The following is a 27,139-nucleotide window of genomic DNA, read 5'->3' as shown; positions in this document are numbered from 1 at the left end:
CCATGACTTCTACCAACTAGAAGGACAAGGGCAGCAAATGCATGGGAACACCACCACCTGCAGGTTCCCCTCCAAGTCACACACCATCCTGATTTGGAACTATATCGCCATTCCTTCACTGTTGCTGGGTCAAAATCCTGGAACTCCCTTCCTAACAGCACTGTGGGTATACCTACCCCAAATGGACTGCAGTGGTTCAAGAAGGCAGCTCACCACCACCTTCTCAAGGGCAATTAGGGATGGGCAATAAATGCTGGCCTGGCCAGCGACGCCCACATCCCATGAATGAATTTTTAAAAAAAAAAATCTCTGTCCCCAACCCTGGAATGGGGATCAGCAACCCCATCACCACTAGCAGCTGCAGAGTTCTTACCCGCTCTTGCAGCCTCCTCCAGAGTGATCCCTGCCTGACTAGAAGCCAAGCCTGTCAATCAGACTGACTTCCTGCTGTTAAAAAAAATGCACGCTATTATGGAGTTGAAACTCCATAGTATATGAGGAAACCTGGACTTCAGAGTTTTTCACCCAAAACTCCCTTCCCCCTCTCACTAAATCCACCCGTCTATATTGAGGCCTATGAAGCTGAGCTAGTTGATCTCATCTTTTGGGGATGGGTAATAAATGTTCACCTTGCCAGCAACACCCACATCCCATGAACAAATTTTTAAAAAGCTGGAGCAGCATTTGGGTTGCAACAATTCGCACAAGCACCCATGACTAAGGATCGTGAAAAATATTAGCTTACCCACAGTTACTTGCTGCAAAGTGCATGTGTTGGACAAGGACTGGTAATTCTGTACCTCTCAGATTAATGAGTTTGCCAACACTCACTGTCCAGACTCACACCTGAATACGGCACTTAGGCTGCTGTAGACCACATACCCCACAAAAAGGTTAGCAGAAGTTAAAGTGGCAGGGCCCTGATGGGATGCGCCCTAGGCAGTTGAATGAGGCCTGAGAGGAGATGGAGGCTTTAACTATGTTTCAATCCTCCTTAAATATGTGCTGTGTGACATTAATTTTTTTGGAAAAAGTGAATTATTGGGAATGTGCTCTCAATACTCATTGCACAGCAAATGCATGCGTACTTTAATCTTTTTGTGCATTCCTTAGCAAAATGATGAGATGAAAAGTAGTGTATGACTGGTTTTTGATCATTGTGAGTGCTTTACTTCCTTGGTTACCGAATGCTGGCATTTGTTTAAGTAAATATACATGTGTAGTATATTTACCTGTATTGTGTGAGTGCATGTAAGCCGTTTTCTACTGAAATTAGTGCATATGGCTAAAACAGTTTTGGTGCAGCCATTTTTGTGGCTAGTCAGCAATTTCTATGGACTAGAGAAGCCTTGCAGGTGGTTTATCCCAGCAGTCATTGCTGGGACCACTTTTATTCTCTGTGTATATACAGATGATTTGGACTTGGGCACACAAGAAATAATTTCAATTTACTGACGATACAGCAACAGGAGGATTGGCAAACCATGAGGAGAGGAGGACTATAAAAGACTATAAGAAAACATAGACAAGTTAGCTGAATAGACAGGCAGGTAGCAAATGTAATTTAATGCAGAGAAGTGTGAGATAATACAGTGTGACAGGAAAAACAAGGAATGGGAATATGCATTCAATGGAAAGACACTGAAGGTTTTGACAAAGAGACCTAGGAGTTTTAAAAATATAATTTCCTGAAAGTAAATACAGGTTGATAAAGCCATAAAAAAAGTCACCAGGGTGAGTGCAGGTAGATAAATAGGAGCATGGCATACAAAAGCAAAGAAGTAATGATAAATTTATACAAATCACTGATTAGGCCATAGTTAGACTACTATGTGCACTTTTGGATGCACAATTATAGAAAGGACATCGAAGCCATAGGGACCACACAATATAGATTCACCAGGATGATGCCAAGGTGAGAAACTGTAGCTGTAAAAAGCAACTTGAGATACTGGAAATATTTCCAATGAAAATGGAAAGCTAAGACAAGAAGTTTTTAAAATTAAGAAACATTCTGATTAGAGTGAACAGGGAAAGAACATTTACTTGATGAGGCCATCCTTAATTTAAATTTATCAGTAAGAGCGTGTTTAGGAGAAATATATTTACAAAGAGATTTGCTTAGCCAAGGGTGTTGCTTGAGACATAGCTCATTGCATCTTTTAAGTGAAAATTGGATAAATATCTGAAACACTGGAGGATGAAAGGCTATAGGAGGAGAGTGAGATTAGTTTTCAATTGTAGTAGTAGAGTTGGCATGGATACAATTGGATTCCTTCTATGCTGCAAACGTTTATGGAGTCTGCAGCTTCAGGGGAGGAGGGCAGAAAATTTGGAATGAGATAAAGAGCAACTCATAAAACTGTTGCCTCAATTCACTTTGAAGTAACAAGAGACAATTTTCTACATTTTCAACTAAATATCCTTAATTTGACCACAGGGAAGGGTAATGTAGCCCTGTTAGCACAATCTATTGGGTCATAAAGAAGAAATAAAAAAGTAAGGCCTACACTGAGGAAGTCTTTGCTCTGAAGACGAATTCAGCAACATCATAGCAGTGGCAGCATCGATATCTGAACCTAAGAAGAAAAATATGGAAGGTCAAATGATCATAAAGAATTAACTTTACTTCAACCTTCAGGTACATAACCAGCCCTAGCTGCGCAAAGGGTTGTTAAAATGCCAAAACCTGCAATCAAGTCTCTTCACTGATGAGTCATTAACATAATAGTTCTATTCTCCTAGGACAGCAGTGATATAAATTATGAACAACCTACTGTAACTGGCCAGATTTTAGTCAGCTGCCAACAGCCAATTATAGTACTAAGCTTTGGTAGTCATAGTTACAAGCATGGGCATAGAAATTTTAGACACAACAGTTCCTGCACTACCAACATTGAAAGGATATCTACACATTCCAGCTTCTTCACAGTATAGTGCAAACCCCAGTCTGGGATAGAAATGCATTCTGGCAAAATGTTGATTTTACTTGTTTACATTGGTATTAAAAGATTTAATTCATATTCTCCAACCCATTAATTGGCAAAGGAAGCACATAACTGTTGTACAGCCCAGAATGTATGAAGGTCAGTTCCCTTTCTATGATGAGCTAGCTGATCTCAGCTGGGGCAGAATTGGGTTTCTACAATTGGCCACAGTACTTTAGGGTAGGAAGATGATTGGTGGTGGGGGTGGGGAAAACAGCAAAAGGTTTTTGCTCCTTGTCACAATCCAGTGACACTTATTAGAAAGTGTGTGATATGACAGAATTGGGCTCAACTATGCTTTTATGAGCCTGCCAACACATTAGACTCGCATGAAGAACAGCCACTTGGGTGAGGAATTAGAGAGTGATTGCATGCTTGGAAGTATACCTAGAAGATAGGCCCTTAGGCCAGGAGGGGGAAAAGGAGCAACAATAAATACAGGTTGTTCACTGATTGACTTGGACAAGAGAATTCAAAAAAAGCAGCTTTAGTAAATTACAGATGCTTTTTCCTGGTGGAGGTATGTGGTCAGACCCACTCATCCATTTATTTGGCATAAACTCATTAGTCCCGATGTGGGAAATCAAAGCCGAGGCCTATCTCCTCTTCCTCCAATGTTAAGACACACACAATTTTCAACAAGGATTGTTGAAAGAAATTAGAAACTCTCCACTCTGGCCAATTTTCCTTCTCTGGTCCAAGGACACACTGGGATAGGTTTTAATGCCCCACAACTGTTCTGGCTGAGATCAATTAATCAACAGACACCATGGATTGCAACTTTTGAACTATGAGCATGCACAATCTTGCACATGCATGTTTTTTGTACTATTGTCACTACTGCTGTGAAATCCGTCCTCCAATGTAAGCAGGTTGAATTGCAGAGCACCAGCAGCCATGCATTTTGTTGAAATACTTCCCAGTACTAGTGATTTACAACCAGAAACAAATGGATTCTATCAACATGCTGCTAAGCCAGTGGGACAGTTTTACTTTAAGTGCCCCCTCTCATCCTCAATGGCTGATCAAGTTTATCCGGTGAGTAACTGAGCCTTGCAGACCAAGGCCTTGATCTGAGCCCAATTAATTAGGCTTAGCCAGGGCAGTAGTAGGACACCTCTACATCAAGAAGGGCAACAGGGTAATATTTGCAAAGGTTTCAACTCCAAATTAATTATTCATTGACCCCTGCTGGGATTATGCATATGTGGGACATTACATGAATATCTGGCCCTGCAGTTGAGTAACCTATCAATACTCAATGTCAAAGCTCAATATAGTATTGGAGGTTTATGGAACTGTATTCCATAAGGAGGCAGTGTCTTCAAGACAAGAGGGAAGAAAGTTGACAAGGAGAAGCAAAATAGAAGCCTTTTCCTTTTTTCCTGTGGAGAGTTGATTCAGTTAAATGGCAGTATGTCACCTGTCAGAAAAGATTTAAAGTATAAAGTGGGAAAATTTCAGGGCATTTTCATTGGTTTTTTTAAAATAGAAAAGTGTCAGTCATGTTATATTTCAAATAATGATTACTTTTAAAATGACCAAGAAGTATTTCCAATGAAGGAGTGATTATATTCATTCTTCACTTCCGCTTGCAATCTGTTTTATCAAAGTATGCACATTTCTTTAAAAAAACTAAACTCACCTTTCTGAAGGCAGTCTTGGAGCTCTGGTGACGTTGATGTGAGGTGATGAGGTGGTGATGATGCACTGAAAGAAACATCAATATAAGTATATTTTTAAAAAACAAACAGGCTTTAAAATAACTAACCATTTTCTGATGGTGCTGACTCTAGCTGTGGTACAGTTTCACAAGTATCATTGCTCATGTGGCCATTCTTCATGTATGAGACTAGACAATGAGTGTTGACAGGCTGTTTGATCACAGGGGAAATCATGATTGAGCCCAATTATTTGCTCATCTGACATACACACATAAGCATACTTTCCACCAATGGTCATTGGCTACTGATGAGTGGAAATCCTGGCTGTTTTCCTTTCCCTAGTGCACGGATACCGTGTTGTAGCATCCAAATTGCTTGCTTAGCTGAGATCAACTAAGATCATCAGAGACCAAGAACCAAACCTGTCAAATATGTAGACACAAACAAACTAATCAGATGATCATGATGCATTCTCTGTTTTGCCTTCACTTAACTAAGACCGTTTAAATCAAAGTTTTCACTAGAATAATTACCCTTAGTGCTTTCCAACTGCACTTTTATAAATCATAATTCTCCAGACCCTATGTGCTCGCAGTCAAAAGGAACAGACACCTACTTTTAACCCATTATCAGTGCTGTTGAGAAGTACCTGGAAGCTCAAGTTGAGATTTGTTGATTCGCCCTGTAGAGGCTCACAAGGCAACCTATGTCAACCACTCCAAGGTGCATCGTCCAGCATCATTCCCCACACCTCTCCACTCTGAAGGCATTGAGTTACGCTATGGTAAAGTTCCACAGGCGCTAGCCTTTCTTTGCTACCTTGTGCAGTGGCCATTATTAATGTTTGAGTACAAGTGTCAACAGGATATTCAACCATGGAGGATAGGAGAAGATCCTGCCAAAACAGGGTAATGTGCAAGGAAAATGTAGACATTTGGCTGTGCATTTGACCCCTTCCTGGAACTCTCTAATTTTGGGTACTTAAGAGATGGATAGAGATTAGAAAAGCAAAAATCAGAAAACCGTCGACAGCAGTTTTTAAAAAAAGCTCCTTTCAGTCAGCATGTTTGTTTACTGCTCCCTGCTATTACCAGCTAGATAATCCCATTGTGTTGTTCCAAATAAGGACTACCAAATAACCTGCTGGACTTGTGATCACAGTACCAGGTCGCACTGATACTGAACGACAACCAAATAGGAGTGGTGTTACAAAAAGATCCCTCTGCTCTTACAATGACCGTAGCTGGATTCCCTGCAATTCACTTTTTTTACTTCAGGTGTCTAACATATCTGTATATACTCGTTTTTTCTACCTGTTGCAACGCACCTGTCCATGACAGTATTGGTAGGAGTGACCACCGTACAGTCGTGCGAAAAATAAGTCCCATCTTCACACTGAGGATATCATCCATCGTGTTATGTGGCATTACCACCATGCTAAATGGGATAGATTCAGAACAGATCTGGCAGCTCAAAATTGGACATCCATGAGGCGCAGTGGACCATCAGCAGCAGCAGAATTGTAGTCAAACACAATCTGTAACCTCATGACCTGGCATATCCTTCACTTTACCAATACCATTGTTACGATCCGGTGAGGAAGGTATCTAGGGGTCCCTCTCAGCCTTCACCTGGTCTTATCATAACAGGGTTTAATTTTAAATACACTGTGTTTAGCTCCCCCTTGGTGAATCCTTGTTCATCGCTTTCCAATTATAAGGCAAAGAAACCAGCAGAAACAGGTTGTCTTAGGTTTAAAGAAGAAAGGTTGCAATTTATTAAACTTAAACTCTAATTCTGTTGATGCCTATGGATACATGACAAACTCACGCTAGCATGCATACACGATACACACATGCAAATAGAGACAAAAAAGAGAAGAAAAATAAAGTGGAAAAATTTGAGGTAATATCTGAAGAGTTTTTGCTACAGTTCTTCAAGCTCACTAGAGTCCTTGATTGTAGGTAGAACTTGCTTTTCGTTGGGGGCCCAGTATTTTTCTCAAAGCTTGTTCGCTTTAGGAGACTTTTCTCTCTTGGGGTTCATGTGTCTTCAGTAGATTTAGAGGCTTGTGAGAAAGAGATGGATGCAGACAGGAGAGATCTTCTTATTCCAGGAGCAAACAGTCTTTGAGTTCAAACTCTGTGGCTAGTTCAAAAGACTGCAACAGCCAGTTAGTCATGTGACCAGCTGGTCTAACCAGTCCTGGCCCCTGTGGATTGCATCACCCCAGCAGGCCCTGGAATGTGCTTCCCCACCTCCTCACTGTCCAATGATCAACATCTATTGTGGGTTGAATGTGTCAGGGAATGGTCCTTTGTCCTTCCAAGTTCTGTCTGTTAATATGCAAATGTATTTTCCAGACACAGCTGGTCTGTTTAACAAGTCATTTTCTCCAACCAATTAAAGATCAATGTTCGTGACAAAATTAATGTGCCTCATTCTTGGCAGGTGGGGGCCTAGCGCGACACCATGAAGCCAAGGGATCAACCCTGGTTCAATAAAGAATGCAGAAAAGCATGCCAGGAGCAACACCAGACATACCTAAAAAAATGAGGTGGCAACCTGGTGAAGCTACAACACAGAACTATTTGCATGTCAAACAACAGAAACAACGTGTGATAGACAGAGCTAAGCAATCCCACAACCGAGTATGGCATCAAGGAGCCCTACCCAAACAGAAGTCAATGGGAATCAGGGGGAAAAGCTCCACTAGTTGGGAGTCATACCTAGCACAAAGGAAGATTGTTGTGGTTGTTGGAGACCAATCATCTCAGCCCCAGGACATCACTGCAGGAGTTCCTCAGAGTAGTGTCCTAAGCCCAACCATCTTCAGCTGCTTCAATGATCTTCCCTCCTTCATAAGGTCAGAAGTGGGGATGTTCACTGATGATTATATGATGTTCAGTACCATTCGCATCTCCTCAGATATTGAAGCAGTCCATGTCCATATGCAGCAAGACCTGGACAACATTCAGGCTTGGGCTGATAAGTGGCAAGTAACATTCATGCCACACAAGTGCCAGACAATGACCATCTCCAACAAGAGAGAAACTAACCATCTCACCTTGACATTCAACAGCATTACCATCACTGAATCCCCCACTATCAACATCCTGGGGTTACCATTGACCAGAAACTGAACTGGAGCAGCCATTGTTATGACCAAGGCGGGAGGATTGCACTGGTTATTCTAGTTCCACTTCTCCACAGGTCACAACATATATTTAAATTTTTCCCCACTTACTGATATGGTCAACCATAGACTCTATTTTTATCCCAGCATAAAACACAACAACCAGATTTCTTTAATAAAAATAAAATCAGTTCATTATAAAACAAATCTTAACCAATAATGAAGCAAAGCATAAACACACAGAGCGAAATATAAAAGTTCCCTTGTTACCTTAGCCACACACACACACACACACAGGTTAACCGGAAAAAAAGAGATTTACTCTTTAGAGCTCTGGTACAAAAAAAACAAATACTTGCTAATTCTTGAAGAAAAAAAAGAGAAGATATGAAAAGGTTTGGCATCCCAAATACATATAGAAGGCTGACACTGGGATCTTTCTTGAACAGTTCTGGTCAAGCAATGTTGAATATCAGTTTGGGCAGGCTTTCCAGGGAAAATGTACTAACAGGTGTTTCAGGCAGTTTCTTACACTTCTCAAGAGATGGAAAATTGGCAGGCTTTTTCAAAGAGCTGGAACAGACTGAGCTGGGGTTTTGCTCCCTTGGCAAGTTTTCTCCAACTGTCTTTTCAAACCATTGTCCAACTCACTGTTCAAAGCGGAACCAAAAAACAATGTCACAAGAATCAAGCCTCCTGATCCCTATAAATCTTGACCTGTTATTTCTTTGTAAACATCTTTCCTCAAGTCGAACAAAACCCCTGCTGGATAATTATTTGAAAAAAGGTGCCTTCCAGTAATGGTTTACAATCCAGACCTCTCAGGGACCCATGAAAAAAAACATCCATGGGCTCCTTTTCAGTTTTAAAACACAAATCTTCAAAAATTTAACAAAAAATTGAAACGCTTGTAACACCATATAAATATTGTGGTTACAAGAGCAGGTCAGAGGCTGGGAATTCTGCAGCGAGTAACACACCTCCTGACTCCCCAAAGCTTGTCCACCAAACATGAGGCACAAGTCAGGAGTGTGATGGAATGCTCTCCGCTTGCCTGGATGAGTGCAGCCCAAATAACACTCAGGAAGCTTGACACCATCCAGAACAAAGTAGCCTGCTTGATGGGCACCCCATCCACTCTCAAACATTCACTCCCTCCACCACCAACACACAGTGGCAGCACTGTGTACCATATACAAGATGCACTGCAGCAACTCATCGCACTTCATTCAACAGCACCTTCCAAACCTGTGACCTCTTCCATCTAGAAGGACAAGGGCAGTAGACGTGTGGGAACACCATCATCTGCAAGTGCCCTCCAAGCCACACACCATCCTGACTTGGATCTATATTGCTGTTCCTTCAGTGTCACTGGATTAAAATCCTGGAACTCCCTCCCTTACAGCACTCTAGGTGTACTTACACAAGATGGACTGCAGCAGTTCAAGGCAGCTCACCACACCTTCTCAGGGGCAATTAGGGGTGGGCAACAAATGCTGGCCTTGCCAGCGATGCCCACATCCCACAAAACAAATTTTAAAAAACTACCTAGCACAGAATTTTGTGCCATACAGAACAAGAACCTCAAGTTCAATTTCTGATCTGGCTGAGTTAGCCGATCTTAACCAGGGCAGCAGCAGGGGCACTTGGCCTCTGCACACCTGGGCTGGTAAGAGGGAGTTACAAGCACAGCATATTAAAAGGCAGTGTAATTAGAACAGGAAGAGAGAAAAATGGAAAAAGAATCTTAGTAAAATACTGGGCTGCAAACAGTTAAGACTATTTAAGAATCCCTTAAGCAACCTGTCAAGACAAGAAATATTGATGCAATGCAATGACCATTAGCAATCTCCACATAAGTCAACATTCCTTCTAACCCATCTTATTACCTCTCCTGAAAAGTTAACCCCATGGTTTAAAATTAGTCCTTCATTCTACACATTAAAAAAAAATTATATATCCCCTACCCTCAATGGGAGAACAGCCATGCAACCTATCATAGGTTACTTGCTCTTCTACACCAATTACCAGTAAGTGTACGACAATAGCAAGGATTACCTGCCATTTTACCTCTTACTGAAATAGTGCTCTTCACCTTCATACAGCATTGCCTTCGGTGATATTGGGGTCTGACTACATGGGAGAAGTTGTCTCTGTTCTTTAATGGAAATAGTGTGTTAAACTAACACTGAGCCACTGAGCTTATAATGAAGTATTCCTTCATCTGACATCTTCCCTTCCTCTCCTGTAGGGAAGTAATTTCTGCTGGGATAAAGTTCCAGCTATTCTAGATACTATGTGAACCTAGGCAATTATCTTTGCCAAGCTATTTTATCATGAGAAGACAATGCAACTTAGCCCAAATAGGCCCTCACCCAATATCCACAAAGCCACATTCTCCAGCAGGGATCATTGGATAATTATCAGGATCAGGAACACTGGCTCCCTAGGCCAGGCCAATACTGAAGCTTATTATTACACTGCAACTTCTGAGCCAGCTGATATTGGCTAACTCAGCACAGTTTGCTGCGCAATAGGACTCTGCACTGCACTGAACCATCAGAGAGCATTGGAAAGTTCATAAGATGAACTTTTCTCCTTTTGAAATAAAAACAAGAAATGCTGGAAATACTCAGCAGGTCTGCCAGCATCTGTGGAGAGAGAACTCCTTTTGAATTGATCTGCAATCAAAATAGGTTTCCGTTGTGTTCCCCAATACCCACTCCATAAATAACAAAACCACAGTTATCTATAATCCCATCAAATGTCCTGCAATTTTCCATAAGGGTCAGGGGAGAAAGTAAGGAACATGGGGAAGATCTTGAATTCTGGGAAGCTGTGTTTGAGTGACTCACTGTCTGTGTCACATAATTTCCTTCTTATGCAGCAGAAAAACACTGACCTTTCAACCACACCCATCGGTCACATTCCTGATGCTCTGCACATCAAACAGCATACCTGTATGACTGTAACTGCTGATAATGAACAATTTACCTTTTAATGGAAATGCCCCATCCTTCCCAGGCTGGAAAAAAAAACCTCACACAATCCCCATATTTGAAAGTTGCAGTCAGTAAAGTCTCATTGGGTCAGTCTTTCAGACAAGAGGCATAAAAGTATGATTATTCCAGTATGCCACACATATGATCAGTTACCAAGCAACATAACATGTTTATAATGGTGTACATTTTCCCCCCAATGTGTTCCCATAGTAACACTACAACTGGCTCATTTATTATCATTCCTGTGTCCTGATGGAGTGAAATCGATCACTGTCTTAAAACCTTAGTGCTCTTTCAAGTCCTTTTCACAATAGTTAAGCTATGTGAATATAGAATATTGTAAGAAGGGTAACATCCTGGTTTACTTTGAGGCTGGTAACAGCAAGTCACGTCACAGCAAATTCAAATTCCAGGTCACATAAATGAGCCAACTTCATAGAACATTAAATTGCAGAAATGCACACAATTTGATGCCCACCCCCAGTACTGCTATTGCTGTGGACGTCAATACCAAAAATGATTTTAACACCCCATAGATTAATGACAGGTTTTGCATTACCTGTAAACCACAGCCCCAGCTGAGATAAACTAACTCGGTATAAATCAGCTAGCAAATTCTGAGATGAGATTCAACCAAGGAGCTTCTTGGTGTATATAATTCACTTATGCACTTGGGAGTGCACTTACCAACAAAAGCTAATGAGAAGTCACAAAGTTTACATTTTAAAAGAAAAGCATTATACTCAATACTAGGTAGATCATAAATCTTTCTGTAAAAGATTGAGAACACTGATGGGAATGATGTGCTTACCTTGGAGGCGAGGCCGGCGGTGTGTAGAAGACTTGCGTTGTTGAATAATACGGAGTCTTCATTAGGGCCTGAATGAGGTTTGGCCTGTACTGTGGGTCTACACACCATAGTGAGCCCTTCCCAACAGTCTGTTGGAGAGAAATCACAAAGAGCAGAATTTTACTTCATATCATAACATACATTAGCCACACACCAGCTAATACTTCACAACTTGGACCAATAACAAAATAGCGACTTTGTGGGTTAATGGTCATGTCCTGTTGCCACTGGTCTTAGTGTAACTCTTCCACTGTGTATCTCATTATTCAGCTACTATTCTAGTTTATTTCCTTGCCAATTTCCTCTGCCAGTTTTTCTCTCTACTCCTCCTCTCCTGAATGTGTTGATTCCTCCATTATCATACAAGCATACACAATCTCCTGATATAAATGCATTCTCATACATGCAATAAGCTCCAAAGCGGCTGTAATTACTAATAATAAATTTTCTGAGTAACTAAATGTGGAAGTCTAATTTTCCCATTACAAAGTCAGGATTGGAGATTCTTTTACATGTACACAACCTTATATGCAAGGTACTATGTTTGAGATAGAAAGTGTAACATATTTTACAGCACAGTATCAAACTACATTGAGTCTACAGCACAGAAACAGGCCATTTGGTCCAGTTGGTCTATGCTGATGTATATGCTTCTCACGAGCCTCCTCCCATCTACCTCATCTAACCCTATCAGAATATCATTCCGTTCTTTTCTCCCTCATCTGCTTACCTCGCTTTCCCTTAGATGCATCTATGCTATTTTTTGTGGCAGCACATTCAACATTCAACTCTCCCGAGTTCCCAATTGGATTCATTAGTGGCTACCTTGTATTTCTAACCTCTAGTTTTAGATTCCCCCACAAGTGGAAACATTTTCTTTACGTCTACTCTATCAAACCCTTTCATTATCTCAAAGGTCTCTATCAGGTCGCCTATCCCCTCTCTTTTCCAGAGAAAATAGACCCAGCCTGTTCAGCCTTTCCTGATAAGTTCCTCAGTTTTGGTATTATCCTTGTGATTCTTTTTTGCACTCTCTCCAATGCCTCTATAAGATGGAGCAGAACTGTGCACAGTATCCAAGTGTGTGGTCTAACCAAGGTTCTGTACAAGTTTAGCATGATTTCTCTGCTTTTAAATTCTATTCCTTGGGAAATGAATCCCACTGCTTGGTTTGCTTTTCATGGCCTGATTAACATACTTCACTACTTTCAGCGATTTGTGTATCTGTACCCCTATATGGCTTTGCTCCTGTACTACTGTCAGTCTCTTATTATCCAAGCAGTATGTAGCATCTTTATTCTTCGTTACCAAAATGCACTCTCATACTTATCTACATGGAAATTCATTTACCAATTAAACGCCCATTCTGCAAGATTTTAAAGTCTTCTTGTAATTTGTTGCATTCTTCCTTTGTATTAACAATACCGACCACCCCCCAAAAAAAAAAAACCTTGTTACCTGCAAATTTAGAAATACTTCAAGTTCCCGAGTCCAAATCATGAATATAAATTGTGGACAGTGGTCCCAGTATCAATCACTGTGGAACATCACTTCCCAAATTTTGTCAGTCTGAGTAGCTGCCCTTTAACCCCCACTCTGTTTTCTGTTTTGTAAACAGCTTGCTATCCATCTGCTACTTGTCCCTTGACTGCACATGCTCTGACTTTATCGACGGACTTTTGAAATCCAAATAGATTACAACTACTGTATAACACTTGTCTACACTTCGTGTTACTTCTTCAAAGAATTCAATAATGTTGATGAAGCATGACCTTCCCTTTTGTAATCTGTGCTCACTATTTTTGATTTCTAGAGATTTTTCTTTACACCGTTGAGCAAAGATTCCAGTACCATGCCTTCTATTGACATTAAACTAACTGGTCTATAGTTCCCTGAACATGTTTCATCTCCCTTTTTAAATATAGGAACAACATTAGCTGCCTGCCAGTCCTCTGGCAATATTCCCTTTTCTAATGAATTGACACAAAATTAATGACACAGAAGTCCGAGTGTGTCAAGCCTGTGTCCTCAGTACCTTGCTCAATGGCAGCGAGGCCTGGACAATATATGTCAGCCAAGATTGACGTCTCAATTCATTCCATCTTCGCTGCCTCCAGAGAATCCTTGGCATCTGGTGGCAGGAACGTATCTCCAACGCAGATGTCCTCGAGGCGGCCAACATCCCCAGCACATACACCCTACTGAGCCAGCGGCGCTGGAGATGGCTTGGCCATGTGAACCGCATGGAAGATGGCAGGATCCCCAAGGACACATTGTACAGCGAGCTAGTCACTGGTATCAGACCCACCGGCCGCCCACGTCTCCGCTTTAAAGACGTCTGCAAATGCGACATGAAGTCCTGTGACATTGATCACAAGTCGTGGGAGTCAGTTGCCAGTGATTGCCAGAGCTGGCGGACAGCCATAAAGGCGGGGCTAAAGAGTGGCTAGTCGAAGAGACTTAGCTGTTGGCAGGAAAAAAGACAGAAGCGCAAGGACAGAGCCAACTGTGTAACAGCCCGACAACCAATTTTATCTGCAGCGCCTGTGGAAGAGTCTGTCACTCTAGAAATGGCCTTTATTGCCACTCCAGGCGCTGCTTCACAAACCATTGACCACCTCTCGGCGCTTACCCATTGTCTCTCGAGACAAGGAGGCCAAAGAAGAAGAAAACATCTGCTATCTCTTCCCCAACTTCTTCTAATATTTGCAAATGCAATAGATGCAGACCAGGGGTTTTGTCCTCTCTAAGATTGATTTATTATCTCCCCTCTTTTTATTTTAAATATCTTTATATCTTTTTTGATCTCTTCTAACCTTGTTAGTTTTCCTGGTAACTACTGAGGCAAAATATTCAATATTTCTGCCATTTCGCTGTCATTACCTGTGAATTTATCCTTTTGTGATCCTAACCCTATCTTTATTTTTCTTTTGTTATTTATTTCTGTAGAATACTTTACTAATTTTTACATTCCTTGATAAATTTTTTTAGTCCCCCTTTGCTTTCCGAATTGTTATCCGACTTCTTTCCTAACATCCTTGTATTCCCTATTGTCATCCTCTCCTTTATTGTCTATGTACTTAGTGTATGCCCTTTTCTTTAATTTCAATTTTACCCTCATCTCTTTATTCATCCATGGTATTTCATTACTGGCTAGTTTGTTCTGGTTTTCTAGCAAAATACATTTCTCCTGAACTCTATTGATCATCGTTTAAAATATTTTCCACTGGTGTTCGTACATTCTGAGATCATGAAAGGTACTATATAAGTGCAAGTTCTTTCTTTCTAGGCTGATACAATGCCTCTGCATAAATGAACAGTTGAGTTTAGTACATACAGAGTGGGCAGAGTATGGGAATATTAACCAGGGATTCTTTGCTGAAAATGATCACTACTGAAGTGAAGAAAGAATTACAATCGGCTATGATGCCCCAGCAGTTGAATAGCAAGCATTAATTTTCTAGGCTCATACATGAAGAATAGTCACTCAAGTGACTGGAGTACCAGTGGTTGGTGCCCATGGAACCATGCCCCAACATTACTCAGCCTTATCTTTCTTATCTTTGGCCTCCTTATCTCGAGAGACAATGGGTAAGCGCCTGGAGGTGGTCAGTGGTATGTGGAGCAGCGCCTGGAGTAGCTATAAAGGCCAATTCTAGAGTGACAGGCTCTTCCACAGGTGCTGCAGAAAAATGTGTTTGTTGGGGCTGTTACACAGTTGGCTCTCCCCTTGCATTTTTGTCTTTTTTCCTGCCAACTGCTAAGTCTCTTTGCCACACTTTAGCCCCGCCTTTATGACTGCCCGCCAGCTCTGGCGAACGCTGGCAACTGACTCCCACGACTTGTGATCAATGTCACAGGACTTCATGTCGCGTTTGCAGACGTCTTTAAAGCAGAGACATGGACGGCCGGTGGGTCTGATACCAGTGGCGAGCTCGCTGTACAACGTGTCTTTGGGGATCCTGCCATCTTCCATGCGGCTCACATGGCCAAGCCATCTCAGGCGCCGCTGACTCAGTAGCGTGTATAAGCTGGGGATGTTGGCCGCCACGAGGACATCTGTGTTGGAAATACGGTCCTGCCACCTGATGCCAAGTATTCTCCGGAGGCAGCGAAGATGGAATGAATTGAGACGTCGCTATTGGCTGACATACGTTGTCCAGGCCTCGCTGCCATAGAGCAAGGTACTGAGGACACAGGCTTGATACACTCGGACATTTGTGTTCCGTGTCAGTGCTTGTTGATTTCTGCATCTAGAGACAGGTTACTGGTGATAGTTGAGCCTAGGTAGGTGAACTCTTGAACCAATTCTAGAGCGTGGTCGCCAATATTGATGGATGGAGCATTTCTGACGTCCTGCCCCATGATGTTCGTTTTCTTGAGGCTGATGGTTAGGCCAAATTCATTGCAGGCAGCCGCAAACCTGTTGATGAGACTCTGCAGGCACTCTTCTGTGTGAGATGTTAAAGCAGCAAAGAGGAGTTCCCTGATGAGGACTTTCCGTACTTTGGTCTTCGCTCTTAGACGGGCAAGGTTGAACAACCTGCCCCCTGATCTTGTGTGGAGGAAAATTCCTTCTTCAGAAGACTTGAACGCATGTGAAAGCAGCAGGGAGAAGAAAATCCCAAACAGTGTGGGTGCGAGAACACAGCCCTGTTTCACGCCACTCAGGATAGGAAAAGGGTCTGATGAGTTGCCGCCATGTTGAATTGTGCCTTTCATATTGTCATGGAATGAGGTGATGATACTTAGTAGCTTTGGTGGACATCCAATCTTTTCTAGTAGTCTGAAGAGACCACGTCTGCGGACAAGGTCAAAGGCTTTGGTGAGATCAATGAAAGCAATGTAGAGGGGCATCTGTTGTTCGCGGCATTTCTCTTGTATCTGACGAAGGGCTATTCAGGAAAGTAAAAGGTGAAAACTACTAGACAGTCACATTTGCAGTTGCTTAAAGTTACTAGTCCATGGTAGAAACAAAGTGATCCTAATTGTACCATAATCCTATAATAAATATGTAATAAACATATGCTGTCATTGGCTGTGATGTTTCAATTATAACAGCTGCACATTGCATAAAATGGATTGATCATGTCCAAGTGTGCCAATGTTAACTCAGGCCCTGCCAATCCCACTACAAATTGTGTATCAGATTGGAGGTAGTGGAACAACATGTTTGTCAAAAGCAAAAAAAAAAAAAGAGATGCACACAAAAAACAGAAGTACCTGGAATTAAAGCACCATGATCACAAGATAGCAGGGCCAGCCAATGTTAAAAAAAAAATTAAACCACCAGTCTGTTGACACTAGTCATTTTAAATACTGCAGACATTTTCATAGATGGATGTTAGCAAATTTGTTTTTTTTTTTAAAAAGTCTCCATGGGTAAACGCAATGCATTAAGCAAATATCAGAATTACCACAAGATGATCAGTTGGGTAAGAAACCCCCACATCACCTTCATTATCGATGTACAAATGTACTGTTGGCAATTCAAAATGCTGTTGAATTTGAGCCCCGAAAGCGGTAGTCACATTGATCACTAGGCAGAGATTCACATGAGTACTGCGTCATTGTATCATAGATATGGTATGATCACAGTCCATAGTTTAGAATTGTTGTAATGAAGCTAGTATAACTGAACAAAGCTAACGCGCTAAACCAAGAAGCTGGGAATATCCAAAAAAAAAATCACAAGATTGGTGAACATTTCAAGTTAAAACTATTAGAATTATTAGTTCTAATGAAAGGTTTCTATCTGAAATGTTAATTTGTCATTGTCATTCAGGTGCCAACAAACCAGCTGTTTGTCTCCAACATTTTCTGTTTTCGTTACAAACCTCTGATCAATTCCTAGAAAACTGATCAGCAAGCAATACTTCAAATAATAGATTAAAATCATTCTGCTGTGGTTGTTGTAAATTACTGATGGCAGACTTACTAGTGGAGTTGTGCAAACAATCCCACACTGATCTCCAATACAGGAAACAGATAAATCAATCCTTCTAATGGTAGGGGATCCAGGAACCCTACAATGTAAACAACCAGCATTCTTGCAATTGGTAGCATGAGAGCCTCCTGGAACACTTCCTGCCTCCACCCCAAATATAAGTAGTATTTGCTGATCACACATTGACATACATCATCAAGTAGGGCTCTGACTGTAGACAGGCAGACTGGTGTGATCCTTGCATACATAAAAAAATCATATTTGTGACAAATGACAAACAGGATGTGCTTGAATCTCACACGTGCAATGTTTCCAGTGGTGACTGAAATTGGCCTACAGTACAAAGTGATATACTATTGAAAACAGCTCCGTAGTATAATAGCCTGAGTGAGTACAGAGTTCTGACAAATCATTTTTCTCAGATTACGGAGAGGAAGAAATTACTTGCCAGCTAGTAAGGCGAGTTAGAACTCCAGTCATTCAAAATTACAACTGTGGGATAGGACTGACTTTCCGTAGGTGGGAAATTAATGACAACCATAAAGATACTGTGTTGGGATTGAAAAAGTTTTAAGGGGTATGCTTTCATGAAAGGAGAATTTTGCAAAGTTTTTAGTTCAGTGAGGGAGAACTGTGCTTAATTTTCATTTTGACAAACACATAAGTGGTGATATGTTTCAAGATGATTGATTGATTTATGTGGCTGTATCATATGTTTGTGAACAAATAAAAATATATTTGCAAAGCACTTTCAGGATGATGGCACCTTTTAATTTGCCAATTTTCTCCCCTTTCCTGAATGTACTGGCTGAAGTACAGAGATACTTGTCACATTCCAGTACCTGCACAGTTGACTATTCTTCATGTATGACCAAGATAGTGAATGCTGATGCACTACTTTTTTATGTATGTGTGGAAGCATCACATCCAAGCCCAAGCCCAATCTAAACTGATGCTCATAATGCACACTTGGCAACAGGGGTCAATGGAAAGGGATCAGAAACTGGGCATTGAAACCAATTATACTGCAGCAGCTAGAATCAACTAACTCAGTACAGACAGTGCTTGCTTAGCAAAGCAGTAATAGGCAGTGAGAAGGCTAAGCCAGTAAAAGCAATCCACATTGCCAAAATTCACAAATAGATTTTTATCACAGCTAGTTCTGGAAGTTTGACAGACAATCACTGGCCCCTTACGTGTCTATACAGCAATTTCAAAATCTCTGGCCTCATTTACAAATCCCTCTACAGCTTTCCCCACCCTCATTACAACCCATGTTCCTGTACTCTTCCTCCATGCTTCCTATTTTAGCCTCATCTGCATCCCTCCTCCTTGTTCCACTAACAACTGCAGAGCCATCAGTTATTCCAGGCTCTCCTTAAGTCCCGCTACCTTGCTACCTCGCTTGTTTCCTCCAAAGTATCCTCACAACCAACCTCAAATTAGCTTTTGATTCCCCCCTCCCCCTTTACTTCTTCCTCCATTTTTCAGCCTTCAATTATATTCTCTCTCTTTCCCACAAATCACTCAATGTTTCAGTGTATTTTAGAATGAAAATTCAAATAATTGTTATTAAAAAAAACTTTTCCAAAACTGAACAGTCAGCACAGTTTCAGATGCAGTGCATGTCAAATGGCATAGGTATTCCTGCTTTCAATTATCCCACCATGGGAATTCCATGTGAAACCCAAGTTTTCCCCTGTTGGAAGACCAAATAAGGAAATGAGTTACCATATGGCATTCCTGATAGCCACTGACACTCCCCTTAACACCCAGCTTCAAAGCAATGATAGGCTGAGAACCAGTCAACCATCCTCCCCACCCCTGCCAGAGATGGTGCAGAAAGCGAAGTACAAGGTGAAACATATGCACAATACTCAATCATTTTAGTTTAAATCTGCAACCAATTTGGATTTCTCTTTGCTAAAAGTAGATATAGCTTTATTTGTTTAAATGGGTATGTGATCAGTCTCAGTCTTTCTGATCATAAATCTCACTAACATTTCTCAAGAGGAAGTTAAGAAAATTCCTTAAGACAGAGACTGACCCCCCAAACAGAACCACACATGGAAAACTCCTAAGTCCCAGCAGAGTGTTGAAAGTAGTGACAGGATTGGAATAGTTTTACTTTCTCCTTTCCTTGCCCAGTGATTTTTTTTCTCTTTGAGATGGTTTTCTGTAAACAGATATTTTCTCTCTAGAATCCAGAAGCAGACATTTGTATTGAACAGTAAAAGTACACCTATATGTTTTAGAAACATCACAATACACTGCAGCTTGCAGAAACAATATGCTCCACAGTCCTCAACAGTAGCAGAAAACAAGCCTGACACAAATGGCACAGCCTTCAAAGGGTCGCTTATCACAGCATTTAAACTCTTCAAAGTCAGGTCAATCAAAAGTAAAACACCACAACCCTAGTGTAATACACTGCCGAACTAAGCTGTTGCTACTGGTCATGGCTCTCTCAATTTTAAACTGTTAATCACAATATCTGCTCTGCCCAGAGGGATGCAGTTGCTCAATTTTAACCTAAGAAAATGATCCTATCTTTTGCTTACCCCATTTATTGCAAGTCACAATCAGCCGAAACAAGTTACAGAACAAACTATGTGCTAGTCAAATGTTTTGTTCACAGGTAATGCAAACTGTGATTTAACTTAGGTGTGAAGACCCCTACTTCCATCAGCCTGTTTACTGATTGACACACAGTTACACTGCAAGATCTTTATTCTCGCAAATCTAGCCACTGATTTCTTTTTCCAAAAATATACTTTACTCATAAAATTTGTAAAAGTACCTTACATAACAATTCAAATTTGACATTGCATAAAGTGCAATACAGATCAGTTTCTTTCAATACAGTACATGAGGTGCCTCACTAGCCACTGGCTGGCCTGGCATATGGTTACACTATAAGATACATCTGTCAGACTGACACACAGTTAGTTTACACTGTTCAGGCCTGTATCCTTGCAGCTCATTTTTTTAACAGGTGTACAAAAATGAAGGTCAGGAATGTCCTAAAATTGGGATATAAATCTGTGGGTAATTCAGAATGCTGGATGAAGAATTATGTTTTTACTGGGGAAGGGGATGAGTAAAATTCATAATAGAAGAACAGTATCCATATATTCCAAAATGAGCTTCTGGTCACTGCTTTTGTGTGAAGTTGTTCTGTAAGTGGCCTGACCAAGAACAAATTCTAACAAACAGGAAGCACATGGTTTGCCTACAAGCATTAATACTCTTATCCAGTTAAGCCAGATCACAGTCATGTATTATATTACTGGCAGGTCAAAAACTGATAGAGCTAAAGGAAACGTTGCCATGGCAACTCAAAATCAGGCCACAAAATGAAACCCATACCCGCTTAACAACTTCCTGACTGCTTTGCAAAAGTAACCAATTATAAAGGTTTTCTTTTTCTCCAATTAAAAGGAATTAATATTAAAATTCTGCTATCACACTCTGAAAATTAAATGTAAGAAATTGGTCCTTTTTAAATGGGGAAAATAAAAAGTAAATATGTTGATGATTTAAACAATCCTGCTATTTTCAATCTGGATGTGCAGTGATGAATAGCCATGAATGCCTGTGCACCAAAAGCCTCACACCTGTCAGGCAAAGATGTCACATGGGACAATAATGCCCACAGTGTATTTTCAGTCAACCTGACCAACAACTGCATTAAGTGAGCTCACTGCATTTGTTAGACTCGGCAATCTACAGAGAGATGGAATTGTGTGCACTACAAGCATACAAAGTTAAAGCCTAGCAGAAAAATGTACCATATGTTGTGGCATTGAGTTATACGAACCAGGAAGGCCTCAGGTTTGATCTTTAACCTCAAAAAGCAAAATAAATCAGTGTTGATTGCTGCTCCTGACCACCGATTCCTTTTTGAAGCGTATGAACATTTGAGGAACTGTTTCCATAACCTTTTAAATGTCACCCAAAGTGTTATCTTCTGGTCCTCCTCATTAGGGTACTTCACTGCACAAGGACAATGATGCACTTGAGCTAAAAATAAATTTACGTGTACAATACCATAGTGCTTATGTTACTGGATGAGTAATCCAAAAGCATGAATTCAAATTCCAAGTCAGCTGGGGAATTTAAATTCAGTTTATTAAATAAATCTGGAATAAAAAAGCTGCTTTCACTAATGATGACCATGAAACTCCTGGATTGCTGGAAAAACCCATTTGGTTCGCTCATGTCTTTTAGGGAAGGAAATCTGTCATCCTTACCCGGTATGACTCTAGACCCAAAAGCAATGTGGTTGACTATTAACTGCCCTCTGAAATGGCCTAGCAAGCCAATCAGTTGTATCAAACCACTATGAAAAGGTCTAAGAAGAATATAACTTGACCTAGGCACTGGCACAACAAAGGCCCAGCCCAGTCAACCCTGCAAAGTCCTCTTCTCTAACATCTGGGTAATTGTGCCAAGATTAGGAGAACTGTCCCACAGACTAGTCAAGCAACAGCCCAACATAGTATTACTTACAGAATTTCAGCTGATGTCCCAGACTCTTCCATCGCCATCCCTGGGTATCTTCTGCCCCACTGGCAGGAGAAATTCACCAGAGGTGGCAGCACAGCAGTATGAAGACAGGCTGCGAGTCCTCAGCATTGATTTCATTGAGGTTAAACATGGGCAAGGAAACCTCTTGCTGATTACCACCCACCACCCTCCCTCAGCTGATGAATCAGTACTCCATGTTGAACACCACTTGGAAGAAGCTTTGAAGGTAGCAAGGGCACAGGAGTGTACTTTGGGTGGGGGACTTCAATGCTGTCCATCACCAAGAGTGGCTCGGTATCACCACTACAGACCAAACTGGCTGTGTCCTGAAGGACATAGCTGCCAGACTTGGCTTGCAGCAGATGGTGAGAGAATGACGAGAGGGGGAAACCCTACTTCACCTCATCCTCATTCCATCAGTAATTTCAAAAGAAAACTGGATGAGCACTTGAAGGCAATAAACCTGTAGGGCTACGAGAATAGGACAGTGGAATGGGACTTACTGGATTGCTGTACTGGCATTGATTCGATGGGCCGAATAGTCTCCCTCTTTGCCGTAATGACTCTATGACTCTGTCACAGGTGCATCTATTCATGACAATACAGGTAGGAGTGATAACTTCACAATCCAGGTGGAGACAAAGTCCAGTCTTCACACTGAAGGCACCATCTATCATGTTGTGTAGCTCTACCACCATGCTGAATGGGATAGACTCAGCACAGATCTAGCAGCTCAAAACTGGGCATCCATGAGGTGCTTTGGACCATTAGCAGCAGCAGAGCTGTATTCCACCACAATCTGCAAGCTCACAGCCCAGCATATCCCTCACTCTACCATTACCATCAGGTCAGGGGACCAACCCTAGTTCAATGAAGAGTGTAGAAAAGCATACCAGGAGCAGCACCTAAAAATTAGATGCCAACCTGGTGAAACTACAACACAGGACTATATACCTGCTAAACAGCAGAAGCAGCAGGCCATAGACCAGAACTAAGCAACCCCACAGGCAAGTGATCTGATCAAAGCTCTGCAGTCCGCCATATCCAGTCATGAATGGTGGTGAGCAATTAAACAACTAACAGGAGGAGCAAGTTCCATGAACATCCCCATCCTCAATAATAGCGGAGACCATCACCTGAGTGCAAAAGACAAGATTAAAGCATTTGCAATGATCTTTAGCCAGAAGTGCTGAGTAATGATCCATCTCCTGAGGCCCCTACAATCAGATGCCAGTCTTCAGCCAATTCTATTTACTCTATGTCATATCAAGAAACAGCTGAGCACGCTGGATACAGAAAAGGCTGTGGGCCCCAACACCATCTCTAGCCAAGCTATTCCAATACAGCTTCAACACTGGCCTCTACCAGACAATGTGGAAAATTGCCCATGTATGTCTGGTCCACACAAAGCAGGACAAATCCAATCCAGCCAATTGCTGCCCAATCAGGCTACTCAAAATCATCAGCAAAGTGACGGAAGATCTCATCAGCAGTGCTATCAAACAGCGCTTACTCACCATTAACCTGCCCACCAGGGCCATTCGGCTTCAGACCTCATTACAGCCTTGGTCCAAACATGGACAAAAGAGCTGAATTCCAAGCTTGAGGTGAAGTGAGAGTGACTGTCCTTGACATCAAGGCAGCACTTGGCTGAGTGTGGCATTAAGGAGCCCTAGTAAAATTCAAGTCAATGGGAATCGGGGGGAAAACTCTCCACTTGCTGGAGTTATACCTAGCACAAAGGAAGATGGCTGTGCTTTTTGGAGGTCAATCATCTCAGCCCAGGACATTGCTGCAGAAGTTCCTTAGAGCAGTGTCCTAGGCCCAACCATCTTCAGCTGCTTCATCAATGATCTTCTCTCCATCATGTCAGAAGTGAGGATGTTCGCCATTGATTGCACAGCATTCAGTTTCATTTGCAACTCTTCAGATAATGAAGCAGTCCATGCCTGCATATAGAAAGACCTAAAAAGCACTAGGGTTTGGATGCCAAGTGGAAAGTCACATTGTGCCACACGAGTGCCAGGCAATGACCATGGGAAAATCTAATCATCTCCCCTTGACCTAGTCTAAATACCTCCCTGTGAGATTCAATGGCATTACTATCACCAAATCCCCATCATCAACATCCTGGGGCTCACCACTGATCAGAAACTTAACTGGACTAGTGTTACAAGTGCTTCCTTTATTTTGTTAAATTATGAGTATTTGTGTGTTAAAACTAAAAAAAGATTCCATTGATGCTGGAACTTTGTGGGTTTTTTTTTAAAAAGAGATCATCAGAGATCTTTGGACTTAGCTTGTAAACAACAGTTACTGGAAGAATCAAGGAGTGCTAAAAACAAGCCCTTACTGGAGGTCACCTGTCGTCAGATAATTACCCAGCAGTGTTTTTTTATTGACTTGGGGAAAGAGGTTTCCAAAGAAATGACAGGTCAAGATTTATAGGGTCAGGAGGCTTGACTCTTGTGACATTGTTTTTGGTTTTGCTTTGGACAGTGAGTTGGGATATGGACAATGGTTTGAAAAACAGTTGGAGAAAACTTGCCAAGGGAGCAAACCCCAACTCAGTTTGTTCCATCTCTTTAAAAAAGCCTGTCAACACTTCCATTTCTTTGAGAAGCTCTGAAAAGCAAGTGTAAGAAACAGACTGAAACTGTTGCTGCATTTTTCCTGGAAAGCCTGCCCAAACTGATCTTCAAGTCACCAGACAAGAACTGTTCTAGGAACATCCCAGTGACAGTCGTCTACACATACTTGGGATACCAAACATAAACAAAAGACATGTGACATCTTTCCATATCTTCTCTTTCTTCAAGAATTAGCAAGTATCTGGCCAAAGTATTTTTTTTCCCTGTTTTTTTTTTTAAATAGAGCTCTAAAGAGTAAACCTATTTTTTCGGTTAATGTGTGTGTGTGTGTGTGTGTGTGTGTGTGTGTGGCTCAGGTAAAAAGGGAACTTTTATATTTCAATCTGTGTGTTAATGCTTTGCTTCATTACTGGTTATGTCTTGTTTTATAATAAACTGATAATTTTGTTGTTTACTAAAGAAACCTGTTTGGTGTATTTTATTTTGGGAGAAAAATATAGAGTCTATGATTGACCGTATTAGTAACTGGGAAAATATTAAAATATATGTTTAACCTGTGGAGAAGTGGAACGACAAAAACAGTACACTCCTGCGGCCTTGGTCGTAACACAAGCCACATAATACTGTGGCAACAAGAGGTTAGAGGCTGGGCTAGTCTGCGATGATCAACTCACCTCCTGATGCCCCAGTACCTTTCCACCATTTACAAGGCACAAGTCAGGAGTGTGATGGAATATTCTCCATTTGCCTGGATGAATGCGGCTCCAACAACACTCAAGAAGCTCGATACCATCCAGGACAAAGCAGCCTGCTGAATTGGCAGCACAGCCACCACCTTGAACATACACTTCCTCCACCACCAGCACACCATGGCTGCAGTATGTACCATCTACAAAATGCACTACAACAACTTGCTTCTTCAACAGCACCTTTTAAACCCATGACCTCTACCACCTAATCAAAAAATTGGATGCTAAGCCCCAAGGAGGGGATCAAAATCTTAGTCAAAAGGGTCTTAAAAGATGATGGAGAAGCAAAAGGGTTTAGGGGTAGAATTTCAGAATTTGGCACCTAGGCTGTAGAGGGCATGACTGCCAATGGTGGGGTTAAGGAAGGGGCAGCATGCATAAGAGGGAAGAATCAGAGAATTATAAAAGTTTTGAGGGGTGGGGGTTATAATGAGAAAGCAATGAGACCATCACTTCTGGCTACACTACAATTTTGGCTGCACTTGTTTGTAGCCTCCATGGACTGCACTGGACCAGAGTATCTACCCTAGCACGCCTCTTCGCATCTGAAAAGAGAAGAGGCAAATTAACAGACAATGGTTCTGGCTAACAGTCTTCCCAAAAAAAACCTGTCTTTTCTTCTAAGATGCTGATGGACCTCCTGTTCCTCTTCAGTCTTGCAATTTTAGTATTTAAGTATCTTTGCCTCCCTATTCTTAATTTCTTCCACCGACCTTTTATGTTGTCTGCTGTTTTCTTTTGTTGTCCGCCTGGTATTTGAAATTGAGTTGGTACAGGATATAAGCCATCTTCCTCATGTTCAGTTTGGTCGGAGTAAACTTCTCCCTCACCAGTGTATGCTGACTTAAATGGATCAACAGATTGAAGTGTTTATTGATGGTCATGCGTTTTTTAGAATTAGAACATTACAGCGCAGTACAGGCCCTTCGGCCCTCGATGTTGCGCTGACCTGTGAAACCATCTGACCTACACTATTCCATTTTCATCCATATGTCTATCCAATGACCACTTAAATGCCCTTAAAGTTGGCGAATCTACTACTGCAGGCAGGGCGTTCCACGCCCTTACCACTCTCTGAGTAAAGAAACTACCTCTCACATCTGTCCTATATCTATCACCCCTTAACTTGAAGCTATGTCCCCTCGTGTTTGCCATCACCATCCGAGGAAAAAGACGCTCACTATCCACCCTATCTAACCCTCTGATTATCTTATATGTCTCTATTAAGTCACCTCTCCTCCTCCTTCTGGATTTCAGTCCAAGTGCATTTGAACCATTTGTATAATTTCCACATATTTCATTCCAGAACCATCACAGCATATTTAAAGGAGCAGAGTGACATTTAAACATTATACACACTATCTCTGAGCCACTCTTTTTTTTGGTCAGCTGACCAATGTGAAAGCTCATCATAATGGTTAAGGGTATCCACGCCAAACTATGCAGAAATCTAAACTTGTAGAATTTCTATTTGCCTAAAGCAGAGTGCATAATCTCGCCATAGGGACACATCCCTCTTAACTAAATCCAGAGTGCTGAGACACATCTTGACAGAGCAGACTGTTTATCCAGCCAGGACCATCTTACCTAATAGGGCTTTGGCCTGCAGGGCTATCTAGAGCCAACAGGAAAGAATCACAGCTCCCAGTGAAAGGTCTACCCCTCCACGTACCATCAATGAGC

The 27,139-nt window shown here is 41.5% G+C and overlaps 1 protein-coding gene and 1 long non-coding RNA gene across 8 annotated transcripts in view; one reads left to right on the top strand and one right to left on the bottom strand.

Moving 5' to 3' along the window:
- Positions 1 to 27,139, top strand: part of LOC137376526 (uncharacterized) — a 154,077-nt gene that overhangs the window by 59,767 nt on the left and 67,171 nt on the right. The gene's annotated exons all lie outside the window — the stretch shown is intronic.
- Positions 1 to 27,139, bottom strand: part of LOC137376525 (forkhead box protein N2-like) — a 67,599-nt gene that overhangs the window by 8,323 nt on the left and 32,137 nt on the right. For all 5 annotated transcript variants that reach the window (XM_068045236.1, XM_068045237.1, XM_068045235.1 and 2 more), the window contains 3 exons: positions 11,601 to 11,728; positions 4,633 to 4,697; positions 2,511 to 2,579 (listed from right to left, as the gene is read on the bottom strand). In XM_068045236.1, coding sequence (XP_067901337.1) covers positions 2,511 to 2,579; positions 4,633 to 4,697; positions 11,601 to 11,728 — 262 coding nt within the window. The remainder of the gene's footprint in view (positions 1 to 2,510; positions 2,580 to 4,632; positions 4,698 to 11,600; positions 11,729 to 27,139) is intronic.

This window comes from Heterodontus francisci, chromosome 13, assembly GCF_036365525.1.
Source record: "Heterodontus francisci isolate sHetFra1 chromosome 13, sHetFra1.hap1, whole genome shotgun sequence".
In the NCBI taxonomy this organism is placed as follows: Eukaryota; Metazoa; Chordata; class Chondrichthyes; order Heterodontiformes; family Heterodontidae; genus Heterodontus; species Heterodontus francisci.
Note: the sequence above shows the minus strand (reverse complement) of the source record. Positions and strands in the feature narration are given on the sequence as shown.